General features: G+C 46.2%; 1 protein-coding gene across 2 annotated transcripts in view; it reads right to left on the minus strand.

Moving 5' to 3' along the window:
* Window positions 1–24,132, minus strand: part of FAM107A (family with sequence similarity 107 member A) — a 61,311-nt gene that overhangs the window by 19,044 nt on the left and 18,135 nt on the right. Inside the window, exon 2 of one of the 2 annotated variants that reach the window (XM_054034653.1) lies at window positions 11,811–11,874. In XM_054034653.1, coding sequence (XP_053890628.1) covers window positions 11,811–11,874 — 64 coding nt within the window. Of the gene's footprint in view, window positions 1–9,520; window positions 9,770–11,810; window positions 11,875–24,132 lie in introns of those variants that run through there. The other variant, XM_054034654.1, reaches the window with a different exon arrangement.

A 24,132-nucleotide genomic window follows, 5' to 3' on the forward strand; every position in this document is an offset into this window, starting at 1 on the left:
CAAAAGTCAGCAGCCCTTTAGAAATCCTTTCTTGGCCAACCTTGCAATATTCTTGATATAGAACTCTCAACCAGTGGCGCTCACAAGCTCTGCTGGCTTCGCTAACGAGTGGATTCCATTAACTGGTGTCTGCTATTCTGCTGTTTTTATTCCAACTTAGAAAATTTAGAAAGGGCTGAAGCTAGAAATGTCAAAGTTAGCTGGTTTGGTTGATCTCATTGACACTTAAAAATCAATCACTATTTGAACAAAATAATTTCACAGATGTTTCAGTGATTAATGTTGCCAACTGGGGCATCCTTGACTAATGCAACCTTACCTGGGATGACCTTAACAGATGCCCCCTTAACCTGGAAATATACCAATATAAATTATTTGTATGTTTTCATAAAAATGTGTGGAAAAATTCTAATGCACACATGCAAAAAGTGCTGACTTTCGAAAGGTATAACTTTAATGCTATAGAGCTTTTCCTCTTCAGAGTGCTTTGATTTTTAAGCTTTGTTCTATAAAACAAGCCAAGTTTGCAATTCCTAGTTTCTGATGGTTGAGTTATCTGAGTACTAATTTTCTGGCTAGAACATCTGGGGAAAAGGTTTTTGTTCATGACCGAATAATTGCAAAATGATTTCACTCCATCTTTCCACAAAAGTTCACCTTTGAGCAGAGACCAAGCATGGAAAATTTCAGCCCCAAAAGGAGTTTTTAAAATAAATTAGGAACAACTGAAAAAGGGGGCTTAGATGAAAGTTAGAAAATATCTACAACAGGTGGTATCTGTTAAATACAATAGTCCGACCTTAACTACAGTGGGTGCGGCAGTACACATGTATACTGGGAATGGGAAATATTCAAGGGCACCAAACAAACTCCTATTATCCCTCTTACAGGGTCTTGAAATACTGCTGCTGGATTTTCAGGGAGGACTGAATGTGCGCTGTATTTCATTATTTCATTCTTCTATATGTTATGGGATTGCTTCAGGACAAATTATATCAATAAAACGCTTTTCCTCCTCCTCCCCTTTCTCTCTGTTTATAGGTGATTGGGACACAGGGCACCAGTGTAAAACTAGAGGCCTGAAGCATGATTCTGGGGTTGGAGTCAGGACGCACATGGAGGGAGCATTAATGTTCATAATTCTAGGAAACCCTGTTCCTGCTGGAGATTGGCCAGAAAGTCAAAACTTGACCAAGATTCCAGAAGCTTGGGTATAAATGTGGCTATTCAGGGCTCTTAAAATCACTGGCTGAATAGAGTGTTCTAACAATCCACCTCTCCTGAATGGTGATGTATGAATACAGCTCTAGGAAGTAACCCATTGCTTATTTGCATATCCTGTCTGTATCTTATTGTGATCAAAAAGAAGAAATCTCAGTACAGTAACGGCAAAATAGCGAATTAGAGATGGTGGCTACTGAACTGGGTTGGTGTAATATCAACACTTTTATAGGGTAGTGGGAGAATATGCATTGCATGAGTCATCTAAAAGCCACAACTCAATATACTGTATTGCAATGTGGCTTATCACAGCTAGTTGGAACGGTTCAGTTGTTGATCTGACACTATGAAATAACCTACATTATGCACTCCACACGCTCAGTTGCAGCACTGCTGAGGTTATAGTCATTTCCAAGAATTTGGCATCACAGTGGCGTTCTAAACTCAAGCAGCGTTTTATCTGCCAAAGCACAAATATCAAACACAACACGTCTCTATGGCAACTCAAACTTGCACCAAGGTTCCAGTGCCCAAGCCAACTCCTGGTATAACTCTGGAGCTGCTACACTTAACCCCCCCCCCCCCAAAAAAACCCAACCCCCAAAATGCTGTATTCTGCAGAAATTATATTAAAAACCCATCTGTATGGAGCAATTTTGGATGGGATCTGGGAGAGATGTTTAAAAAAATAGCAGCAGCTTTAATATCTTTTGAATAACAGATAAGTTAAGGCAGGGAGGAAACTAAGTATCAAGCAGATATTTAAGGCTATATTCAAAGACACATAAAGCTCTCTCTGTTAGCTTTAAAAAACCTCCATTACAATTAGGAATAGCCGACTTGGCCTTTTCTTGCACTGCGATACCATTGCACTTGCTAATTCATTTAGAAGTTCCTTCTCCTTTGTTGCATAGAGGGAAAAAAGGATCTGGCAATGGTCACTTAACACTCACTGGGTGGATGGAAAATTCTGCAGCATTCTGAATGCCTTCTGCTCCCAAAGATGTTTGAAGTGTGATGCTTTGCCAAACGGCTACAAATGTTCGGTTCCCCAACCCGTGGAAATCTGGCTCTAACATGGCCAGAGGGTAGAAAGAGTTTGAGAAATCTCAGCTAGGTCTGTATTCATACACGAAAGGGCTGATTTTGGCTAACCTGCCGAGCTGCTCAAATGAAGCTCTTTCTTTCAAGCTAGTACCACAGTTTGCAGTAGTGCTGGCAGGCCTTGACTGTGCACCACCAGCAAATGTCTGTGCCGCAGAAATGACATTGGGCATTTGGGTGAAATGGAACAATGTCATCATTCACATTGCCACAGTTAGGGCTTGTCACGGAGTCCCCGGGAGATGCTCTGGAACTGCTCCCCACAAAGCCAGTCAGGACTTTGGGGAACCTCCTTTCCCTCGGAGCAGACTGTCTTCAGGGCAAGAAGCTCACACGGCTTCACCTCCTGGGTCTCTCCTGGGAGCATTCAGCATATGCCCCTCCGTGCGCTTCCCACAGCGAGTCCACCCAGGCGGGGTCCTGGGTAAGCCAAAGGGTTCTGCACCCCCCACTTTGCAGTCAGACGTGACTCTCGGCCAGCCAGTAAAACAGAGTTTTTTAGACGACAGGAACACGGTCTAAAACAGAGCTTGTAGGTCCAGCAAACGGGACCCGTCCGCCGGGTCCATTCTGGGGCCCAGCGAGGCAGATCCCCGGCCGCCCTCCCTTTCAGTCCTTAGCTAGCTCCAAACTCCAACCCCCGTCCAGCCCCTCCTTCTCTGTGCTTTGTCTCTTTCCCGGGCCAGGAGGTCACCTGATCCCTTTGTCTCCAACACCTTCAGTTGGCACCTTTGCAGAGGAGGGGCCCAGGCCATCAGTTGCTAGGAGACAGAGGGTCGGGCATTTATGTATCCTGGCCCTTTGCTCTGCAGCAACCATACACCCTTATCCCACCACCTAGATACTTAAGAACTGCATAGGGGAAACTGAGGAAAACATTAAGAACAGTCCCACTTCGTCACAGGGCTGCATCAGATGTGTCAGCAGTGCTCCCTGATTTTAAGGAGTCTATAACCTGGCCGCCAAAATTCACCCCGGCTTAAACAAGAATCAGAACTTAGTGATATATCTGTATCAGTATAGTTTGTGCTGGAGGCTGGAATTTTACAGAGGTACACCCCCCGAGACCCCAATTTAGCAAAGCACACACCTAACTTGAACACTGAAGTCAAAGGTGCACTACAACGCGTGGAGATGGAGGAAGAGGGTCACCAGGGGCGCAGGAGTGCAAGATGGGCAAGGCAGCTACCAGACAAACACAGGATATATAAAACTGGCCTCTGTGCATGCTGAATTCAGATCTCTTTCCTCCACTCTGCCTGCTGCATCACTCATTGCTAATGAAATAAATGGGAGTTAAGCACATGCTTAAAGTTAAGCACTTTAAGGTAGGCTGGAGCGTGTGTACACGTCTACGTGCCCCACACTACCCTTTGTTGCATGAGCACATGAAGGGTTTGTGTGTGTGCCTACGGCAGCACACATAGAAGTGCAGGCACCTCTTGGGGCCTTCACGTCTCTAAACGTGGATGTGACTGTTCAAAAACGTAGTTCACAGTTTACAGTTTGTTTGTTTAGAAGAAAGATGGCTGCAAATGCCCACTTGCCGCTGGTCAGTCCGAATTCCACAAGGAAATTTAAGGCATGAACCTAGAGCACCTTCAGTCTCACGTAAAAATAAATGGCATCTACATTGACAATACCATGGAACACAAGGGACCTGTTACCGGCTAGTATTTCAGTATCCACATATTAAAAATCCCTAAATCTTAATGGAAAGAGTCCCTGTTGACTGAAGGAGCCACCTGATATCTCAAAATCCACACACTCAAAAGTACTAGAAGTTCCACTTATCACCGTATAACATAAAGAGTCCTAGGGAGATGCCAGGACAAAGCATAAGACTATAGTTTCAAGGGAGCCTTTGTGATGAATTAGGAACTTTAAAAACTCTGCACATTTTTTGAAGAAAATATGTGTTTTCCAGAAGTTTTAATGTGTGCATTTCGAACAGCAAGACCCAGCATTTCTGCTTCCTGCAGGCCCTTGACAACGCAACTGACACTACTCCGCTGAGCCAATTTGCAGGGGGTCTCGGATGAGTGCGGGAAGGCAATCTCTGGATCTGATCCGAAGGTGATTGTAATCAATGGGGGAATTTCCACTGACTTCAGTGGACTTTGAATCTGGCACCATATATGGTGTTAGATGTGGTGTGATGACACTATATGTTATGCCATATGCATGTCCTAAAGAATGAATTAAAGCAAAGGGATTGTAAGCAAGACATGAGAAATAATTCTTCTACTCTACTCTGTGCTGATTAGGCCTCATCTGGAGTATTGTGTGCAGTTCTGGGCTCCACATTTCAGGAAAGATGTGGACAAATTGGAGAGAATCCAGAAAAGAGCAACAAAAATAATTAAAGGGCTAGAAAACATGACCTACAGGAAGATTGAAAAAATTGCGTTTGTTTAGTCCAGAGAAGAGAAGACAGAGAGGGGACATGATAACAGTTTTCAAGTACATAAAAGGTTGTTGCAAGGAGGAGGGAGAAAAATTGTTCTTAACCTCTGAGGATAGGACAAGAAGCAATGGGCTTAAATTGCAGAAAGGGCGGTTTAGGTTGGACATTAGGAAAAACTTCCTAACTATCAGGGTGATTAAGCACTGGAATAAATTGCCCAGGGAGGTTGTGGAATCTCCATCATTGGAGGTTTTTAAGAGCAGGTTAGACAAACACCTGTCAGGGATGGTCTAGATAATACTTAGCCCTGCCATAAGTGCAGGGGACCGGACTAGATGACCTCTCGAGGTCCCTTCCAGACCTATGATTCTACAATTCTATGAAAAGCAACAAAGAGTCCTGTGGCACCTTATAGACTAACAGAAGTATTGGAGCATAAGCTTTTGTGGGTGAATACAATTCTATGATTATCATTCAGTTTGAATTTCTTGCCTCTTGGCAATTTATATCATAACCCTGCAGTTATTTAGATTATTTTTTTGCTACTTTACTAAAAAGAGATAAGATTGGAAATATTTAGGTGTAGGCTGTTCTGTATCCCAACATCCTGTACTCAAAGTCATACAAAGACACAAAAGATACAGTAACAAATCAACAGGAGGCTCTTTGTTATGCTTTTAACCTGAGGTTACACTGGAGAAGTCATGCGAGTTTTGAATCCTTCTACCGTCCCTTTGACCCACGCTGCACAAGTAACGGTAACGTCTCAGATCTCTGGAGGAGCGTTAGGTAACGTTTCCAACCATGTCAAGGGAATCCAGAGATCGGTTGTTTTGTTTCCCAACATTGCTGACATGCACAATGACTTTGGTATAATCTGATGCTGTGGGAAAGGGACAGATATTTGTTTTGACTTTTGTTCCACAAACACAAAGGAAACGTTAATCTGTCATGAGTTTCTGTTTGCTAGAGTTCTCCTTGCTTGATAATTCCCATAGTAAGGTCTTTGGAGGAGATCTACAGAGTAAATTGTCACAGCTCCTCTGAAGTCAGTGATGCTATGCCAGGCTCTGCCCCTACATGTTTACAGAGCAGAGTTAGATTTGCAAAAGGATCCTGACTAGAGAGACACAATGGACTTGCTCCTGACACAGTTCCTCCTGGCCATTACTCTGAAGACACAGACCAATACAGCAGCCGCATACTGGTCCCGTGTTTGTCACCGTAATGAGCAGCACAGCCAGTATTCTTTAGCCAGTGGGAATATGTGTCTTGCATGAAATTAATACGAACCTAGCTTCCAAATAAGAAGCATTTTGAATGCTGACCTGGCCTGATCCTCTTGAATTCTCCAAACCCCAGGAAAATGAACTGATTTGGAAAGTTTTGTTCTATCCCCTGAGGTGTGAACTGAAAAGAGCCAAATGCAGAACTGTCTTGTTTATATGATCAAAAGTGAATGCATCCTAGAATCTACCAGAGATTCAGTGGTGTTTAGAAATGCCTTAGACAGATGCTTCTTAAGGATCAGAATCTACAATATGTGATTCAGAGCAGTAACCATTTTGAGTCTCATTATTAACAAGGATCATTTTAGGGACAAAACAACAACTTGATTCCCTTACATTAGCTTAGTGTCTGCAGTGGTGATGGACATTGCAATTAGCATTACAGAAAGCCCTATGATTGGCAGATGCTAATTATCATAACTGTCAGAGCATCATTGGCATCATCATTATGATTTTCTTAACTGTCTGGGTTCTTAGTCTCTGCCACGTAGGCAGCTTCTGGAATTTGCTGTGCATGGCGTTTGCTCTGGTTTGTCTGCATGCCATCCAGGGGAAACGGGGTCTAACCACAGACAGACCTGGCAGACATTCCCCTCCTCATCATTCACCCTTGGGTTACGCAGTCACATCTCTGAGGAGCAACAGGGCATGCTCCAAAAGGAAGACAAAAATCCTTTGTCCCCGTTTAATCTATAGTTTTAAATAATTAACCAAGCCTAATTCTGGTCATTATAATGCAATAGGACAAATGTAACCTGATGTGATCACCCTGGGAAATGATTCGTAACTCTCTGAATGAGAGCAGCAAATGCACACATTGCAGGTTCTCTAAGCTAAAATTCAGGGACAAAACACAGAACAAAGGGCACAATGTCGGGAAGAGAAAGAAAACATGAATGGCATTACAAATGCAATAAGTTGTTTTTATGGGAAGGAAAGTTTTTTTTATTTTGTTTACAGTTAAGGTCCATGTGATTTCAGACCAGGTGCAGTGCGTGAATCTCTGTGCTATATGTCACTCTGGGTGTGGAAAGAAACTGTTCTCCACTAATTTATTAAGCTCATCTTATAGCAAAGGCAATCTCTCTAGGGACTGCTCGCAGAATAAGGTACTTCTCACCATGAATAAGGGTGGAAGAAAATGGCCTTTTGTGGTACAAACTGTTTCTGGAGGAAAGCAAAGAAACCTTGACAGCAGTATCTGCTCACGTTTTTATACTGGGGCCACAGTACCTATTGTCACCTGGATTTTTAACTGTGTTCCTGAAGACGGGTTCAGGGATAAAGAACATACAAGGAACATTTCAGAGTGTCCCGCTCATCACAGGGCTGGTGGCTTCCCTGTCTTACTTATTAGCTCTGACATGGTGGCCCCACGGAGATGTATTCATAAATTAGAGACTGAAAAGACGGCTGGGTTGCCTAGTCCTTCCCTAGTGCCAGTGCAGGCCTATATTTTGTTCTGTGCTCTGTAAAATTGCTCTGACCTGATAGATCGTTCTATGAATTTCGTGCTGGTGAAGGGTTCCAGGCCGACAGCCCTGGGGAATGGAGATCTCTGTTCATCCACAGAGCAAGTGCAGCACAGCCAGCAGTAGTGTGAGCTTTCCGGAGGGTCCCCGGAAGTGTCAACTTTGGGAGGTGGGTGCCCCTCCACGGGGAGGAGACCACACCCTTTACTTCCATGTAGGTCAACAGCTCTCAGTTGGTAACATCTTTGGGTTACCACTGATCTAAGCTCGATTGATCCAGCAACCTGTTGTGAAAGGCAAAGACTCCACAGCACATTACCAAGCTCCTAAGCCATCCAGCCCCTCCCGCAGCCTGCCATTTCTGATCTGCAAATAGGCGGTGCATTACTCTGGATTTACACCAGTGTTACTGAGAACGAGACTCACCCTGCTACGTCCCCAAACAGCTGTGCAAGGAGTAACACACTGTTTCATGGCATCTAGGTGCTGGTACTCACTAATATTCCCATGTACCCACCCAGCACAACTCTTAGTGCCATTCTTGAAAATATGGGGACAAATTCTGCTGTCACCTGCACTGTTGCAAATTAAGTTAAAAGAAACTCAAAAGTAATGGAGTCCCTCTAGATTTGCACCGGTGTAACTTAGCGTGGTCCAGTGCCTACTGAGAACCAGCTGCTAGCACTGTCTGCTGAGAACATGAGCTGTCAGTATCGATACCTTCACAAGGTGTTCAAATCCAAAAGGGTTGGACGTGACACCTGGGACTGCTCCAATCCTGCTCACTAGCTAATTTCTCAAGAACATAAGAACGGCCGTACTGGGTCAGACCAAAGGTCCAGCTAGCCCAGTATCCTGTCTGCTGACAGTGGCCAATGCCAGGTGCCCCAGAGGGAATGAACAAAACAGGGAATCACCAAATCTTCCAAGTGAAACAAACCCTGGCTTATTTTTCAACAAACTGAGTTATAAGGTGTTTACAATTCATGCAAATTTGACTGTGTTTCAGCTAAGCTTGAAACTGCTTATAAAGTTATCCCGGCAGCCAAAGCCCTGCTGTGGTGGCAGCAGGTGAAATCTGGTAAATTAGTTAACAATTGAGTTTAAAATGTCTCCGATTGTGACAGTTAAATACACATGACAGTCCTTGGAGTCCTGCCTCGATTAACAATTAACAAGCTTCAGAGTAACAGCCGTGTTAGTCTGTATCCGCAAAAAGCTGTCTCAGTGAAATGCCTTTCAGAAATGCCAAGCACTCGACACTTATAAAAACATGCTCTGGTATTCTATGGGAGTGGTCAAAACCATAATGTGATGGCAGGGTTTTGGGTCATTACAATTGAAATTTTTCATGGGCATAGAAGAATTCTCTCTCTAATGTACATATTGCTAATCTGCCAATGCACCAGCTTAGTTATTTTTGTTAAGAAGTGACAGATGCCTAGAAATCCTACATTCACTACTAATATATCATCGCATATTTGCTCTCTGCTTTTGGCATACTCATAATAAAAAGATCCCATTGTCCCAATCACCAGAAAATGTTTTTAGGTACCCCAAAGATATTTAAAAGAACACAGAGAAAAATCTCCAAAATTAAACAGCAGGGATTTCATTAGCACGTATTCTTCCAGCATAATTCCCTTCCAAACAGAACATTTGAGTGACAGCACAGGATTGGTCACGGTATACACAGTGGCCTATGGGTCCTTTCGGAGAGGCGGAAGAAGCCTGTGAACTATAGAAGGTTTAAAGGAAAGAGATCTCAAAAGAGTTACATGACTTAAAACTAGTTGTAAAATAGTCCCTTAAATAAACACAGATGTGCTGCAGAGTATTCCTATTAGGGAAACTCAGAGACAGCACAGCTCCAGGAGGATTCATAAAATGCTTCACCTTTGCTGCTGTCAAAGCCAATGCAGGGGAAGAGCAGGCAGAAGGTCAAATGGAAATTTCAAGTTAATCAAATTTCTGGTTCTGCCTGGGAGGGCACCTGGGAGACTTTTGCCAGAGACACCTGTGCTTACCTGATTTGACCAGCATTGCTCTGTAGAGTCCAGTAGCTCCAGGTGGTACCCTCACCTGGTCCTCCACCCTCTGAGACATGAGAGCCAGGTCTCTGAGCTTCTCAGTAGTGTGTAGTCTGAGTTAGCTTCTTCTCAGTGCTGTGCAGGTCTAAGTGTGCATGACTTTTTGGCTCTGTACTGCTAAGCTCTCTCACTTCTGTAAGATCTTTTCAGAGGGAGTGAGAATAAAGTCACGTGATCTGAGCTTGCTGCATAGCTGCTGCCCTCCCCTGCTGACAAGCACATTCTGCACTAACAAAACCATTCCGCTGGGCTCCTGTGATATTACATTACTATTGTGCGACTCGAGGGGAGCCGCCCACACCTTAGGGGAGCAGTATTAACTCCTCTGCAGGAGTTTGGCAGCTCCACTCAGAAATGGTTTATTTGCTGTTAATTGCTCAGCTTGGGGACATTCTTCCTAAAGCAAGTGCTAGCTCCATGCTCAGGACGAGCTGATGCTTTTCAGGGGAGGAAAACAGCTTCACGTGTGACAAATGATCGGAACAACCATTGAAGCAAGAACACTCACAGCAACCCACAGAGCTGACAGGCATCAGAATCCCTGCCCAGGTTCCAGCAGCGATTGCTGCTCTGAAAGCTGCCTTGCACACGCAGACAGGGACAGCCAGACTGTCCAGAGATGGGCCCACACTCCCCACCGCCCGGGATAATCCACCGCAACATGAATCTGGGGCAGCAGTGTTACTGTTCGAGTGATTATTGCTCCTACTCGGGTGGGGCCCAAAACGTGCTAGATCCTGGGCGAGCCCATAGGAAGAGGCAGTCCCTGCCCCTGCGAGCTTACAGTCTACAAGACAAAAAGGTACAGGTGTCACAAACCGCAGCAACATAAAGGTACCGACACCATGATTATGAGCAGGGATCGAACCCGGGACTGTTGGCCCCTAAACCACAACTTGCAGTAAATAAAAACTCTCTGGACTGGGAGAAAATAGGAGGCTGCGTGGTCGCTTAGCCCAGACACGCATGTTCACATGCTCCACGTCAGTGCATCACACAGACAAAAGGATCAGGGCCATACCAGGCATGCAGCCTGTTCACAGAGAGGGGGCGGGGGAAGGGCACGAGGGGATGAGTTCACAGGAGCATGGGGGTAAAGAACAGGAAGGGAACAGGATCATGGAGGGGGAAGGGAGGAAGGGGAGAGTAGCATGACAAGCATAGGGGGGGACGGGGACTGAGGCTGCCATGGGGGGGACTTCAGCAGGTTCATGATGGGGGGGGGGCAAGTATACCCCAAGCTCCACGATCTCGTGGGACTTAGTCTCAGCAGGGGTCACAAACACATATTGGTGAGAGGGATGTGGGGGGTGAGCAACTTTCCGCCCCGAGAACGGTTCCTTTTGGGGTTTGGATGAAAGTTCAGGCTGGGGGGAGGGGGGGGCTCTGCAAGACAACCCAGCCAGCTGTCCGAGCTCCTCTCTGGTGCCCTGCGATCGCTGCGTTTCAGTCGCAGCAGAGCTGTCATCTGTGGGGGAGTTTACCACCTGGAAAGAAATAGGGGAGCCATTTTGCGGGCTGCCCTGTGTGACCCTGGCAGTGTGGGAGCCTAAGGGGAAGCTGCAGGTGGATTTCCTGCTGGCTGTAATATTGACTTACTAACCATGGAGCTGAAGAGTCAGGGGAAGGCGGCAGCCTGCTCGGGAGGGGGCCATGCTGTAGCTGGGGGTCTCAGGGATGGGCTGGCTGGCTCAACCCGAATTCCTCCAGGGATTCTGGGGAGCGTTGCTACCCTTTTACAAGTGTATGCGCACGTCCCGCCTCACCCGCTCAACTGCACTGGTTAGTGCAGATGAGGAACAAGACCATGGGCCCTGGGTACCAGGCCACAGTCTAGCTGCACCAATGGCATTAGACTAGCATATTCCTGGGGCTCCCTACTGAGGTTGTGGCAGGTCCCTCTGCGGGGGAGGTGGTTTCCTGCACCCTCTCCCCCACTTCTGCTGCTGCACAGAACCAGCCGGATGTTCCTATATGAAATACTGTGTTTCCGTAACACTCCTCCTACCTGAGTGAGGACCAAGATTGTGGCTGGCTGGAACCCATGTTCTGAGCTCCCTCCCCTGGCCCCCCCAGCCTGTCAGTGTTTGCTAGCAAGGGGTAGCCCCCGGAACACTGATTGTGCAGAACAATGGGCATTGCCCCATTTGCCGTTCGAAGCACCCCATTGCTTGGCTGAGCAGAACGTGCCATTCCCACCCCGGTGTGGCTCGCCCCAGACACTCACCTGAGCCGTTGACAACATGCTTCCCACTTCCATTAGGAAACGTGGACTGAAGAGAATATTCTTTCTGTGAAAGAGAAGAGAGAGAAATGCGAGAGGTGACCTTTCTGTGTGCTCGGGGGGCCTGTCTCCATTGCCTCCGTCTGAGTCATCTCACCCACGCGACGAGCGCCAGTCCCTCACACTCGCAGTCTGCACCTCACACTCTCTCACCTCAGCCTGCTCCCCCCAGCAGAGAGGGAGAGGGACTTGGCCGTCTTCTCAGCCAAGCCAGGCATTAGGAAGGAGGAGGAATAATGTAGCAACGACCTATCACCTCCTTTAGCCCTAGAGTCCAATTCATCACCTCTGCCGTATGCCTTAGCTTCACCGGCCTAGGCCCTGAATTCATCATCAGTGGAAAGAGTCTGCCAATGGACTTGTCAATGGACTTCGAAGACAGTAGGGCCCCAGAGAGCAGGGGCATGAGTTTTCTTCTAAGCTACCCGTGGCACAACCGTGAACTGTAAAGCAGGCTACAAACAGAAAGCCAAGGATTTGGGGGAAATGCTGGATTTTAATATTTCTGGGTGTAGTGGAGAAATTACCTGGTATGTATTTCAATACCTATACATGGTACCTATATATGTGTGCGTGCGTGCGTGCGGGCGTGTGTGTGTGCTAAATTTGAAAAGAGCCGTTCTGACGTAGACAGAAGGACTCTCATTCTCTCGAACAAAGCCACGTCAGAAAAGTGAGTGCCCTCCATTTAAACAGCACAGTTACACAATTCACAATTAAAGCAAACCTCTCTTGGGTTCTCTGACCTCGGGCACTTCAGCAGAACTCCACATCCACAGTAATTGTTGCACAGCAGCAAAGACATACAGATACATTCAAATGGACAGTTCCAGAAGAACCTCAGGAAAACTGGCGAACCTTAAATGGATCAGAGCCATGCTAACTTTCAGCACAAGCAAGAAGTTCTAGAATGAAAGCTGAGAGTTGGGATGTCACAGACCTACTACGATCCATAGATGTCTGTCTGTCCAGCTAGTTATTACTGTTCTGTTACAATTCCTTTGACATTTATAACCTTCATTGTTTCATTTGCCGAGAAGTGGAACAAATAAGAGGAAATATTTAATTTTCTGTAAAAAGCAACAGAGGGTCCTGTGGCACCTTTAAGACTAACTGAAGTTTTTTTGCTGTAAGATGGCTACCTTTACATCTGCTATTGTGTGGCCAGGGAGGTTGAAGTGTTCTCCTACAGGTTTTTGTATATTACCATTCCTGATAGCTGACTTGTGTCCATTTATCCTCTTGCGTAGTGACTGTCAAGTTTGGTGTGACTGGGGTGGAAGCTGGAGGCATGAAGGTAGGCGTAGTGGTCGGTGGGTTTTCGGTATAGGGTGGTGTTAATGTGGCCATCGCTTATTTGTACGGTGGTGTCTAGGAAGCAAAAAAACTTCAGGACCAGACTCCAAAGAGAAACTGCTGAGCTCCAGTTCATTTGCAAATTTGACATCATCAGATTAAACAAAGACTGTGAATGGCTATCCAACTACAGAAGCAGTTTCTCCTCCCTTGGGTGTTCACACCTCAACTGCTAGCAGAGCACCTCACCCTCCCTGATTGAACTAACCTCGTTATCTCCACACTGATTTATACCTGCCTCTGGAGATTTCCATTACTTGCATCTGAAGAAGTGAGGTTCTTACCCACGAAAGCTTATGCTCCCAGTACTTCTGTTAGTCTTAAAGGTGCCACAGGACCCTCTGTTGCTTTTTACTAATTCAGATTCAGACTAACACGGCTACCCCTCTGATACTTAATTTTCTGTGTTGTTGCAAAGATGCCCCAGGATGGTGCATTTTCCTGACAAGGCAAATGTGCCCTGGGGGCTCTTACTGCCTCAAGATAATGACCGCAAATAAAGGCAGATATGAATAAGCTTGTATGAGAACAATGACCTAAAAAGCAACCGGCCTGCTACACTGATAGGGCCGTATTATTTCCTCTGAAGCGGCAACACCACTTGGTGACAACCCGTAAAGTGGTACACACCCAAAGTCCCTGTCCCTGTCCCAAAGTTCCACAGCAAGTCAGCTCCAACCCAGGAGGCCTCCTGGCCCTTGGTGTATTGTGCTAACCATCAGGCAACACGCCTTTCCTATTAAAATACTTGCAATATGTGGATCTAACATCAAGTATCAGGTTATTAATACAGGGTCACTGCCTTCAGGCCAGTCACCTCCATGATACAGCAGCACTTTGCTCAGGGTTATTTACAGAAATCTCCGGCTCTCTGTTTAAACTGCATACAGAGTGACAGCCCAAATGGAATTCTTCGCCCTCAGAATGGGCCTTCAAGTTTCTCTTGGATTCTCCTCTCAGTCCCATTATCCTGGCCATACTCAAGCTCCTAATTCACACGACTAGCTTTCTGTCCAAGAAGGGATGGGTGCAGCTGCTCTCTCCATATTGCTTTTGAACCAGCCAGTGGCTTTTGGTCAGCTCTGGATCAGCAAGTTCACGGGGGCATATTAAGGGGAAAAGAGCAGGATTTAAACTTGCCTTCAGCTCCCAAGTGCCTTGTTGCTAGGACAGATGTGGGCCCCTGAGGAAGCCTGTATCAGCTCAGCCTCAGATAACATTAGATAACTGGTAAAAATAGAAGAAATGAAATGCTGCTCTGTGTCTGATACACTCTCCCAGCCTCCCATGCCCATGCGTAAAGCTCCCCCTCTCAGACTCCTCTCTGCTGTGCAGCCTGTTTACTCTCTCCTGTACATGGTAGGGGTGTACAGGCTCTGTACGGGGATGGATGAGTCTTTCTGAGAGTAAAGAACTTCAGTGGAGCCAAAGGGGGCCATGGAGTTTCACATCAAACCTGCTTTCCTAGGAGTTACTGAAGTTACGATTCGTTTTGGCATCTAAATTAGTAAACAATTTCAACCTGTGCTCTTAAGTTTTCGGGGCTAACAAAAAGCCTTTGTATTTCTCCACGGCTCCCTGAAGGTTACTGTGCCAATGCCGCTGGTTGCTAGGTGATACTTATCTGGAGCGGCTCCTTCGGACAATGCATTTCATGGTTTGCAAATTCGCCCAATATTACTGGCAAAGCTGAAATTCCTCTACTTGATACCCTGAGACAATGAAATCTGATGACAACTCATCCAGCATGTTATCAGCACTATTGGTTATTTTTCTTACTTCTTCTATCCCTAGTCCTAAGCAGGCACCTAGTAGGCCATGTTCCTTATGCAGCAATTTTGTAGCTTAATGTTGTGACCCTGAGCTGTTCAGGTCTTGTAATTTCAGAGTGACTCATGGGAAAATGAAAACAAGCGTCTCAAAGAAAAGATGGGCTGTTCTCAGGCGGAAAGGAGAATAATCACTTCATAGAATATCAGGGGTAGAAGGGACCTCAGGAGGTCATCCAGTCTAACCCTGTGCTCAAAGGGGGACCACTCCCCAGACAGATTTTTGCCCCAGATCCCTAAGTGGCCCTCTCAAGGATTGAACTCACAACCCTGAGTTTAGGAGGCTAATGCTCAAACCACTAAGCTATCCTTAGTGTTTGGGGTACGGCTGTGCCTAGATGTCCCCACTGAGATTGGACCCGCATGGTGCTAGGTGCTGTACAAACAATTCCTGCCCCCAGAGAGCTTACAACTAATAGACAAGACAGGGTAGGGCGGGGCGTGGGGTTGGAGGAAGGATTCTGATCTCCGTTTGTACAGCTGGAGAACTGCAGCACACACAGGGATGTCTGTCGCAGAGCCAGAAACTGAGTGATTGACTTAGATCTCCTGTGTCCCAGACCAGCTCCTTAAACACAGGACCAGTCTTCCCTCCCGGTGAGCTGACTTCTGGGGAACCAAGCGGACTCACTCCTCCTGAGGATCTGGCCTTAGGTTTTACTTAAATACGTTCTCAGAGACTCAGTCAGTGCACTGAATACTGCACCTATGGAGTAGATGAGGAACTATTATAAAACAAATGATGAATATTAACTCTCAAAAGCCATTAATTTGACAGGGTGGTGGGGGAAGGGATAGGGGCTGTTCCTAGGTGTGGGAGTTACAGAGGCTGTTTGCTGCGTTGATTTATTAGCTGGTGGAGTTAACTCATTATTGGGTTCTTTGTTGCTGCTGGGTGGTTGTCATTTGGCTAATTAATTGCTAGGGCACCTTGCGTGGCAGTTGTTCATTGCTATTTAAAACTACCTAGCTGAATAATCAATACAGAAATTAGACGGTTCATCAGCAAGGCCAGACCCTCAGTTTCCCAAAGCTCTGGATGGCATGAAACTATCCTTTCCCACATGCATGGCAAGGGGACGAACCGACTGACCAGCTCTATTCCCTATTCAGCCAGGTGGTGACATTAGTGAACCATCACCGTGTATGCAAGCTCCAAAATAAACTGGGAACGGCTCAGGTCACTTTGAAAAGACTTCGCCTTCTGGCCCCTATGTGTCTTTCATAAACCTCATTTGAATCTCAGCCCACTGAGAACAGATTGCAGGAAGGTGGAGGTAATGTTGTGCACAGTCGTGTCTTTCAGAGTCCACAGGTGAAATCCTGACCCTGTTGAAGTCAATGGTAATTTTGCCTTGGACTTTAACTGAGCCTGGATTTCACTCCACATGCTGGAAGATCGTCTTCCAAAACCTGTCAAATATTTCCTCTCCTCTACAGATAAACAACAGGAGACAGACCCTCACCAGGCATAAATCAGTGTAGATCCATGGACGCCCAAGACGTTATGCTGATTTTCACCAGCTGCGGATCTAGGGCTTGGTCAGCAATATCAAAGTCAAGGGCCTAGTGAAGTCATTCGCTCCGTATGGGGGCCTATATCTCCCTTAGAATACTGCCTCCCCCACCAAAACCAGAGAAAGAATAGTGCCAACAATACGGGTGAGTTCCACTTGAGTCACTACAAGGTCTGCAGCTCTCCTCAGTGCTTCTTTCTAACCCTCAGGATGCAGTTAATTACCCACAAGTCGACCTTTTCCTGCTCCAGATGGGTGGAAGTGGGGAATGGGTGCCTCTGCTTGATCCAGCGGGATCTATGGACAGGAATTTGCTTTTCAGATCAAATCAGACACCCGGAAAAAACATTGCAGCGATGGGTTGAGAAATGTGCTTCGGCCATTTCCAGAAACTGGCGATGCTCCTGGGTAAATCCCTGCCAGAGGCAGCTAGAGCAGAATCTTGTCAAGGTTAGTAAAAGATGGTGGTTAAGTGGGAAAACGTATTATTTTGTTAAAACGTAATCGATCTGTGACCGCTCTGAGACTTCCTGGACTGAGGGAGACAGTGTGACAGGAGGAGCCAGGACACCCATGACTCACCCGGTATCACTGTCTCAATGCCACGCTGCTCCAGGGGAAATAAACCATGACTGAATATTATATTGTTTGGAAAACGTGTCCTGACACATGATTTTCAGTCCTCCAGCAGGTCGGGGCAGGGGGATCGTGATGAATACAAATCTTGAATACAAATCTCTCTTCTACCCTGGCGTGAATCAGGAGTCACTCTATTGAAGGGAGTTATGTTGGTGTAAAAAGGTGGTGAGTGGAGGACCAGACCCACTAGCTTCAATGGGTTAACACCAGGAGTGTACGTCCCCGTTATGCTTATGACAGATTTTGGGTGGAGCAGTACGCATGGACTGGGGGTATGGAGCTTATCCGCACCCTGCGGGTAGGGTACAGGGCAGTGCTACAGCCTCTTACTTGCAGCTGTTTTGCCTTCAGGGCTGGAATGATGGTTTATTGTTCTTCCCTCTTTGTACAACACTAAGCCCAAGTGTGGCATAAATCAAGTCAGCCTCTGTGCCCTCCTTCCCTCAAGGGGTTATAATCACGGACCCTGTGGCCTTGGCCTGGCCCCATCCCAGCTCCACAGCACAGAAGAGGAGCAGAATCTTCTTGCACAACTGTGTGGCAGCCACTCACGCTTAGGCATCAGAGCACTTTCCACAGCCCGTATTCTGATGGTGAATTGCAGCACTGCTGTGGTGGGTGACGCCGCCTGATAGAACTCAAGGCAAACCCTGCAGGGCTGGTCTGCACGACCACGCTAATCCCCCACGGATGTATCCATGCCGGCAAAACCGCATTCTAGATGCAGCTGTGCCGAGAGACAAGCGCGTCTGTCAGCTTGGCGGGTGTCATTCCGGGAGGTGGTGCGGCTTACGCTGCATCTGCAGTAGGGGGCTCTGCTTGTTCGGGCCAAGGCTCTGTGGTGTAGACAAGGCCTTAGGCAGGCAAGTGTCAGCTTGGTGCAGTGTGTAACTCTGGGGAGCAGTTCCCTAAGGCCAGGTTGCAGATTTGGAGACCTGCTTCTTTTGCTTTCTTTTCTTTAGAGAGAAAGACAAGGGAATGTAGTCCACGAAAGCTTATGCTCTAATAAATTTGTTAGTCTCTAAGGTGCCACAAGTACTCCTGTTCTTCTTTTTACAAGGGAATGAGTTTGCCACATTAATCTATTTCCCCCCAAATAACTGTTACTAATATGCACACTCAACAAGGTCAGTAACTGCAACTGTGCTTAGAGAACTCACATCCCCACTGACTCTATTGGCATTATGGGGTCAGGTGGGTTTCCTACTACTCTGTTAATAGAGACAGGTCAGGAAAAAGGATGCAGAGTCTTTACTGGAAGGGCTCTCATACTGGGTGGAATTCACCCCGCTGCAGCCAGGGCTGAAACTGCAGGTGGGAGTGCTGGACCCTGGGCTGAGGTGAATTTCCCCTCGTTAGGACATGCATTCCTCATTGTGTAGAAAGACAAAGGCCCTGACGTGCTGAGGAACCAAAATGCTCTGAAACGACCTCGGAACGTCAAACGGCAACAGACCAGTAGTGACATGCAGGTCAGGCTACAAACAAAGAACTGCTTTGTTCCGGTGTCAAAACGGTAAACATGCCTAGCTGGACTGATCAGCAAAAAGTCATGTCCTGTGCTTTGCTGTATAACTGTGGACTCGGCTCAGGGCTAAGCAGAAAGACACGGCTGCTAATGACACACCCCAAAGGGAAAAAATGCAGAGGTACACGCCCAATGTCAACACGTGTGCCACAGTGAGATTACAAAGGCTGCTGTGCATGGTAGGGGAGCTCAGCAGAGGATTTCTTCACATAACAATGGCTGAATTCTGCTGAGATTTACAATATTGCCAACCCCAAATGGTCAAAAATCATGACTCAGGCTCCAAAAAAATCATGAGATTGGCTTAAAAATCTTTAGTATTTTTTTTAAATTGTTTTTTTAATTTGCTTTCTGGTTTCTGAGTCTTTAGCTTACACTTGAGTCACATTTTTGATCTTTTCTCTACAACCCTGAGGGCTAGAAACTTACTACTTGTTTAAAGGAAAGCTGGAGTCTCGTGTGTAATCACTGGTCTCCAGGAGCTGGGGCTTTATGGAGAACCCACAATTATTGTGAGACTCATGTAGGAACGGTTTAGAGATGGCAACACCAGATGGGCAGTTGCATGGGGAGGGGAGCAGTAAGTCAGAGCATAGGCCTTGTGCTATCCCAGAACAATGCCATCACTGGATATGGGCTGAAGGTTCCCTCTGAGAATTAGATAGTTAAATCACGGAAGTTTTGCAGAGCCTGCTCAGTGCAACAAAACTAAGTCAACTCACAGCACTGCAGGCTGGGAACTTGCTGCTTTATTTCACTGCATCATGCCAGAGTTGGGGGGAAAGTCCCACTGCCTAAACAGGAAGCAAGGGACCGGCTGGAACCTGGCTCCATCCCATAATACCCTGGGTTACCCAGTTAACCTTATCATGGCCGCTTTCCTACAGGGATATGATGTCAGAGGAAAACAGCGATGTGTCAGGAGGAGAACATGAAGAGAAAGGGAAATGACCCAAAGCAGAAAACCTGATGGGGAAGAGTTTTCTTTGTTAGGTTCAGAACTAGCTAATCTAGAGGCAGGAAGGCCATGGTATGCTTAACAGATGAAATGAAAGGGACTGGGGGCCTCATCCTGTGAAGTTCTGAGCACCTCCTGCAAAGTGCTGAGTACTCTTAATCCTGATTGAAGTAAATGGGATCTAAGGGCTCTTAGCATCTTCCAGGCAGAGCCCTATATTCTCGTCAGTTTGTAGCTGCCTGCTTGCTGTGACATTTCAGGTGAAGCACTGTCAGCATCACACATGCCTTCGGGTGTGAGATCTAACCAGTGAACCTCAAACAGCCTGGAGTCATAATGCGCAGGCGCATAAGGCATCACTAGCCTTCCTAGTCCGTTCTAAGAAGCTGCGCCAAGGATGGATGAATTCCCCCGAGCTCCCTACATCCACAGGAGACGAACAAATCCACCAGGCATGAATCCAGCCAGGAAATTTCCCCATCGATGGAGAGAGGTTCTCAAACACAACTGCTGTGGAAGGGAACACCAAGCACCCACTTACGGTTTACATGGCAGGGCCTCAGCTGGCATAGACTGGCATCGCTCCAGTGACCTCAGTTTACACGCGCTGAGCCCTCCATTTTAAACTCCCCTTCCTAGCTTACGTACTGGAGTTGTTCTGTTCTTTAAAAGTTAGTTAAAATATAATAACGTGTATTTATGGAAAACGCGAATGCCCTCCCCTAGGACATGGATTTTCGTTTGTTACCTCCAGGAGTGGTGCTCCATCATTACACCACACTAGGCCGGCTATATTCCTGGGAGTGTACAAGTCTCTCTGCTAGGCTGCGGCATTGCATGTCACAGAGAAAACTGGGAAAATGACTTATTTTATAAAGACTGGCTCGAGTGGGAATTTGCTCTTTTGTTGATATGGTTTTGTTTCATAGTCAGCATATACAGCACCAGCTCTGCTCCCATGTGTTGTACAGTCCCCAAGTTTGGATCCTGCTCTCACATGGAGCCAGATCCCAAGGATTCCCCCACCTTTTCACCCTGAAACCCCTGTATTTCCTGAGCTACTTCAGTTCTGAACGGCTTGACGGGGGAACTTCACCATAAATTAGGTGAAGCCAAAGCCAGGGGACCTCCATTAACTGGCTGGTAAGAGCAAACATCAATTATCTTTCCTTCTTCTTCCTCTTCCTCCTACTTGTTAATTTCCATCTCTAGCCCGGTGAGCGAGAGTCTGCTCCAGGGACCCCACGCCTCTGCCAAAGCCCCTACCCAGCCCTCCTATACAACATTTCGAACAAGTGATACTTGTCCTACACCTGGATAACATAACGCTAGCGTTCAGCAAAATTCATCCTCTCGGTAATCTTTACTTGTGTTCGTGTGTTGATGAAAGTTGCTAGATAAGCCAGCTGTCAACACGGGCACAATCCAAGTAGCAATAATGCAAATTTAATTGCTCTTTTATAAGTATGATGTCAGATGGATTTAGGTCCATATCAAAGCCCTTATCTTATAGCATTATAGTCAGAGTATTATGTTGCCATCGGAGTAAATGAGCTAGGAAAGGAATTGCTGCAATCAGCTCATGGTAACTAAGAAATATTAAGGTGTATAAAATGCCACCAAGTGCAAGAACATTTACAGCCTGGTTCTGAACTCACACACACGGTTCATACCAGTATAACCCCATTAACTTGACTGGAGTTTGCTCAAGATATTCTAATGTAAGTGAGATCAGAGAAAAGGTAATTAATTCCCATAAGTTGACATAGGATCTGTTTACACGGATGGTCAGTGAATGAACACACTGATTAATGAAAACAATGTTAATGCTTCAACAATAACCCTTAAAGGGAGGTCTGATGCATTGAAACAACACATTGGCCACAGGCACATCCAAGAGACACAGCAATTCCATCTGGTGAAACCATATCGTATGAGACTTAGAAGCACACCAGCCAAATCCGAGGTGAACATTGGTTATTTTAAACTGGAGACGCCCTCCCATTGCTGGCTCCCGTTGCCTTGTATGAGACCATGTAGCTGGGTGCTCCTAGATACTAAGACGTTACCTGAAGCTGCTGCTCTCCTCTCACATCTGAATTCTGAATAATTTGTCTATTATGCTGCCTCTCAGCAACTGGGGCCTGGTCCAAAGCCCACTGAAATCAGACCTTTGATGATGAGTGAAGTATTTCTTGGGGGGGGGGTGGGAGGCGTTGCTCAGTACACCAAACCCCTTGGGTGCTGGTAGTGTGCCAGCTGTATTGCGACTCAGAGGCGAGCGCGGCAGATGCTTCAGCAGCTAGGTTACCTAGGGAGGTGGTGGAATCTCTTTCCTTAGAGGGTTTTAAGGCCCGGCTTGACAAAGCCCTGGCTGGGATGATTTAGTTGGCGTTGGTCCTGGTTTGAGCAGGGGGTTGAACTAGATGACCTCCTGAGGTCCCTTCGAACCCTGATATTCTATGATTCTATGATTTTAGGCCTTGTCATTAATTATAACTCCAGATATTCTTGACATCCACATAGATCTCCAGTTTCTTTTGGAATCTTGCTATGTTCTTGGCCTCAATGACTTCCTGTGGCAGTGAGTTCCACGGTCTAATTATGCATTGTGTGAAAAAGTATTTCCTTTTATCAGTTTTGAATTTGCCACCTTTCAGTTCAATTAAATGTCTCTTAGTTCTTATGGTCTGAGACCAGGAGAAAAGAAACTCCTGATCTACGTCCTCTGCATCAGTCAGTATTTTATATACTTTTCTAAGGTAAATATTTCCAATCTTTTCACTCTTTCTTCAGAGGAGTTTTTCCACTCTCTTGCTCATTCTTGTCACCCTTCTCTGACCTCCCTCCAGTTCGGCAATGTCCTGTGGCAGATGGGCTGACCAGTACTGCACACAGTATCCCAGCAAGGCTGCCTATTGATTTGTGTAAGGGCATAAACGATTTTCTGTATTAGTCTCCCTGTCATTCCTTACGTACCATAATATTGTATAGCAGAGGTCTGCACTGAGCTGTTCCCAATGATCACCAGGTCTCTTTCCTGGGGTGATACAGTTAATGTAGAACCCTGTCAGATGTACGAGCAGATTAATTTTTTCCCTTCCAATGTGCATTACTTTGCATGTGTTGACAACGAGCTTCATCTATCATGATGTTGCCCATTCTCCTGGCTTGTTCAGGTATCTCTGATGTTCCTGACAGTCCTCTCTGGTCCTGAGAACCCTACATTTCTTTGTGTCATCTGCAAATTGTGCTCCCATTGAATCCCACTCTTTGCATTTTGTTTCTGTCGTGCCAGGGCCACCATCCGCCTCTGTTCCTCCTTCACGAGGGCCCCTTTAAGAACTCACAATGATTCCAGTTGCCGTCTCAGCCCCAGATCCTTTAATTCACTCGTCAGCAATCTGGCAACATAATTGTGCAAAACGGAACTCAAAGAAGTCCCCAGACAAACACACAAAACAGAACTCAAAGAAGTCCCCAGACAAACACACAATCTTTCTGCAGCTCTAGGATCCACACAGTCTCTTCCCTTGCTTACGGGCAAGGATCCTGCCTCTGGCCATCTCAACCAAACCCGCTTCCTGCAGCTTCCAGCTGCCTTTTGTATTTGAAATACCTGATTCCCCTCAGGTGGACTCATCCTGTAATCGGGACTGGCTTAGCCCCAAGCTCTCCAGCCCAGGGGCAAGTCACTCTGTTACAGTCCCCTAGCAGCTGACAATGCTTTGCCTCTCACCCCATGATGACCTAGCTTCTTTTATGGTCTCTTGTGAGGGATCTTGTAAAAGGCATATTGGCAGTCTAAATAATGTCAGCCTATTCTCCTTTAACCATTACTACATTGACACATTCAAAGACTTCTAAAGGATTAGTGAGACATGATTTTCCTTCACAGAAACCAGGCTGGATAGATGCTATCAGATCATGATCTCCAGGTGTTTCATAATTCAACTTTTAACCATTGTTTCAACCAGTTTGCCAAGTACCGATGTATGGTTTACTGCCGTGTAATTCCCCAGACTACCCTCAAGCCTTTTTTTCAATATAGGTTCAACATACACTAGTACTTGGTCCTGCTAGTGAAGGCAGGGGGCTGGACTCGATGACCTTTCAAGGTCCCTTCCAGTTCTAGGAGATGGGATATCTCCATTAATTATTATTATTAATTATTATTATTATTTGCTACCATCCAGTCCTGTGGAACAGTCGCTGATTTTAATGAGAGATTGCATATCTTCATCAGCAGCTCACCTGCTTTCTTTCAGAGTTCTTTCAGAACTGTTGGATGGACCATGTGGGCTTAGTGGCTTAATGCTTTTTTTAATGACCAGTTTGCCAACACACCTCTTCTTCTAACACCTCCCTCTCTGATAGCGCCTCCTCTTTATTTCCAGAAAAGAGCATTAACCCAGGGAGGACATAATATTATGTTTCT

The sequence above is a fragment of the Malaclemys terrapin genome, chromosome 7, assembly GCF_027887155.1.
Source record: "Malaclemys terrapin pileata isolate rMalTer1 chromosome 7, rMalTer1.hap1, whole genome shotgun sequence".
Classification (NCBI taxonomy): domain Eukaryota; kingdom Metazoa; phylum Chordata; order Testudines; family Emydidae; genus Malaclemys; species Malaclemys terrapin.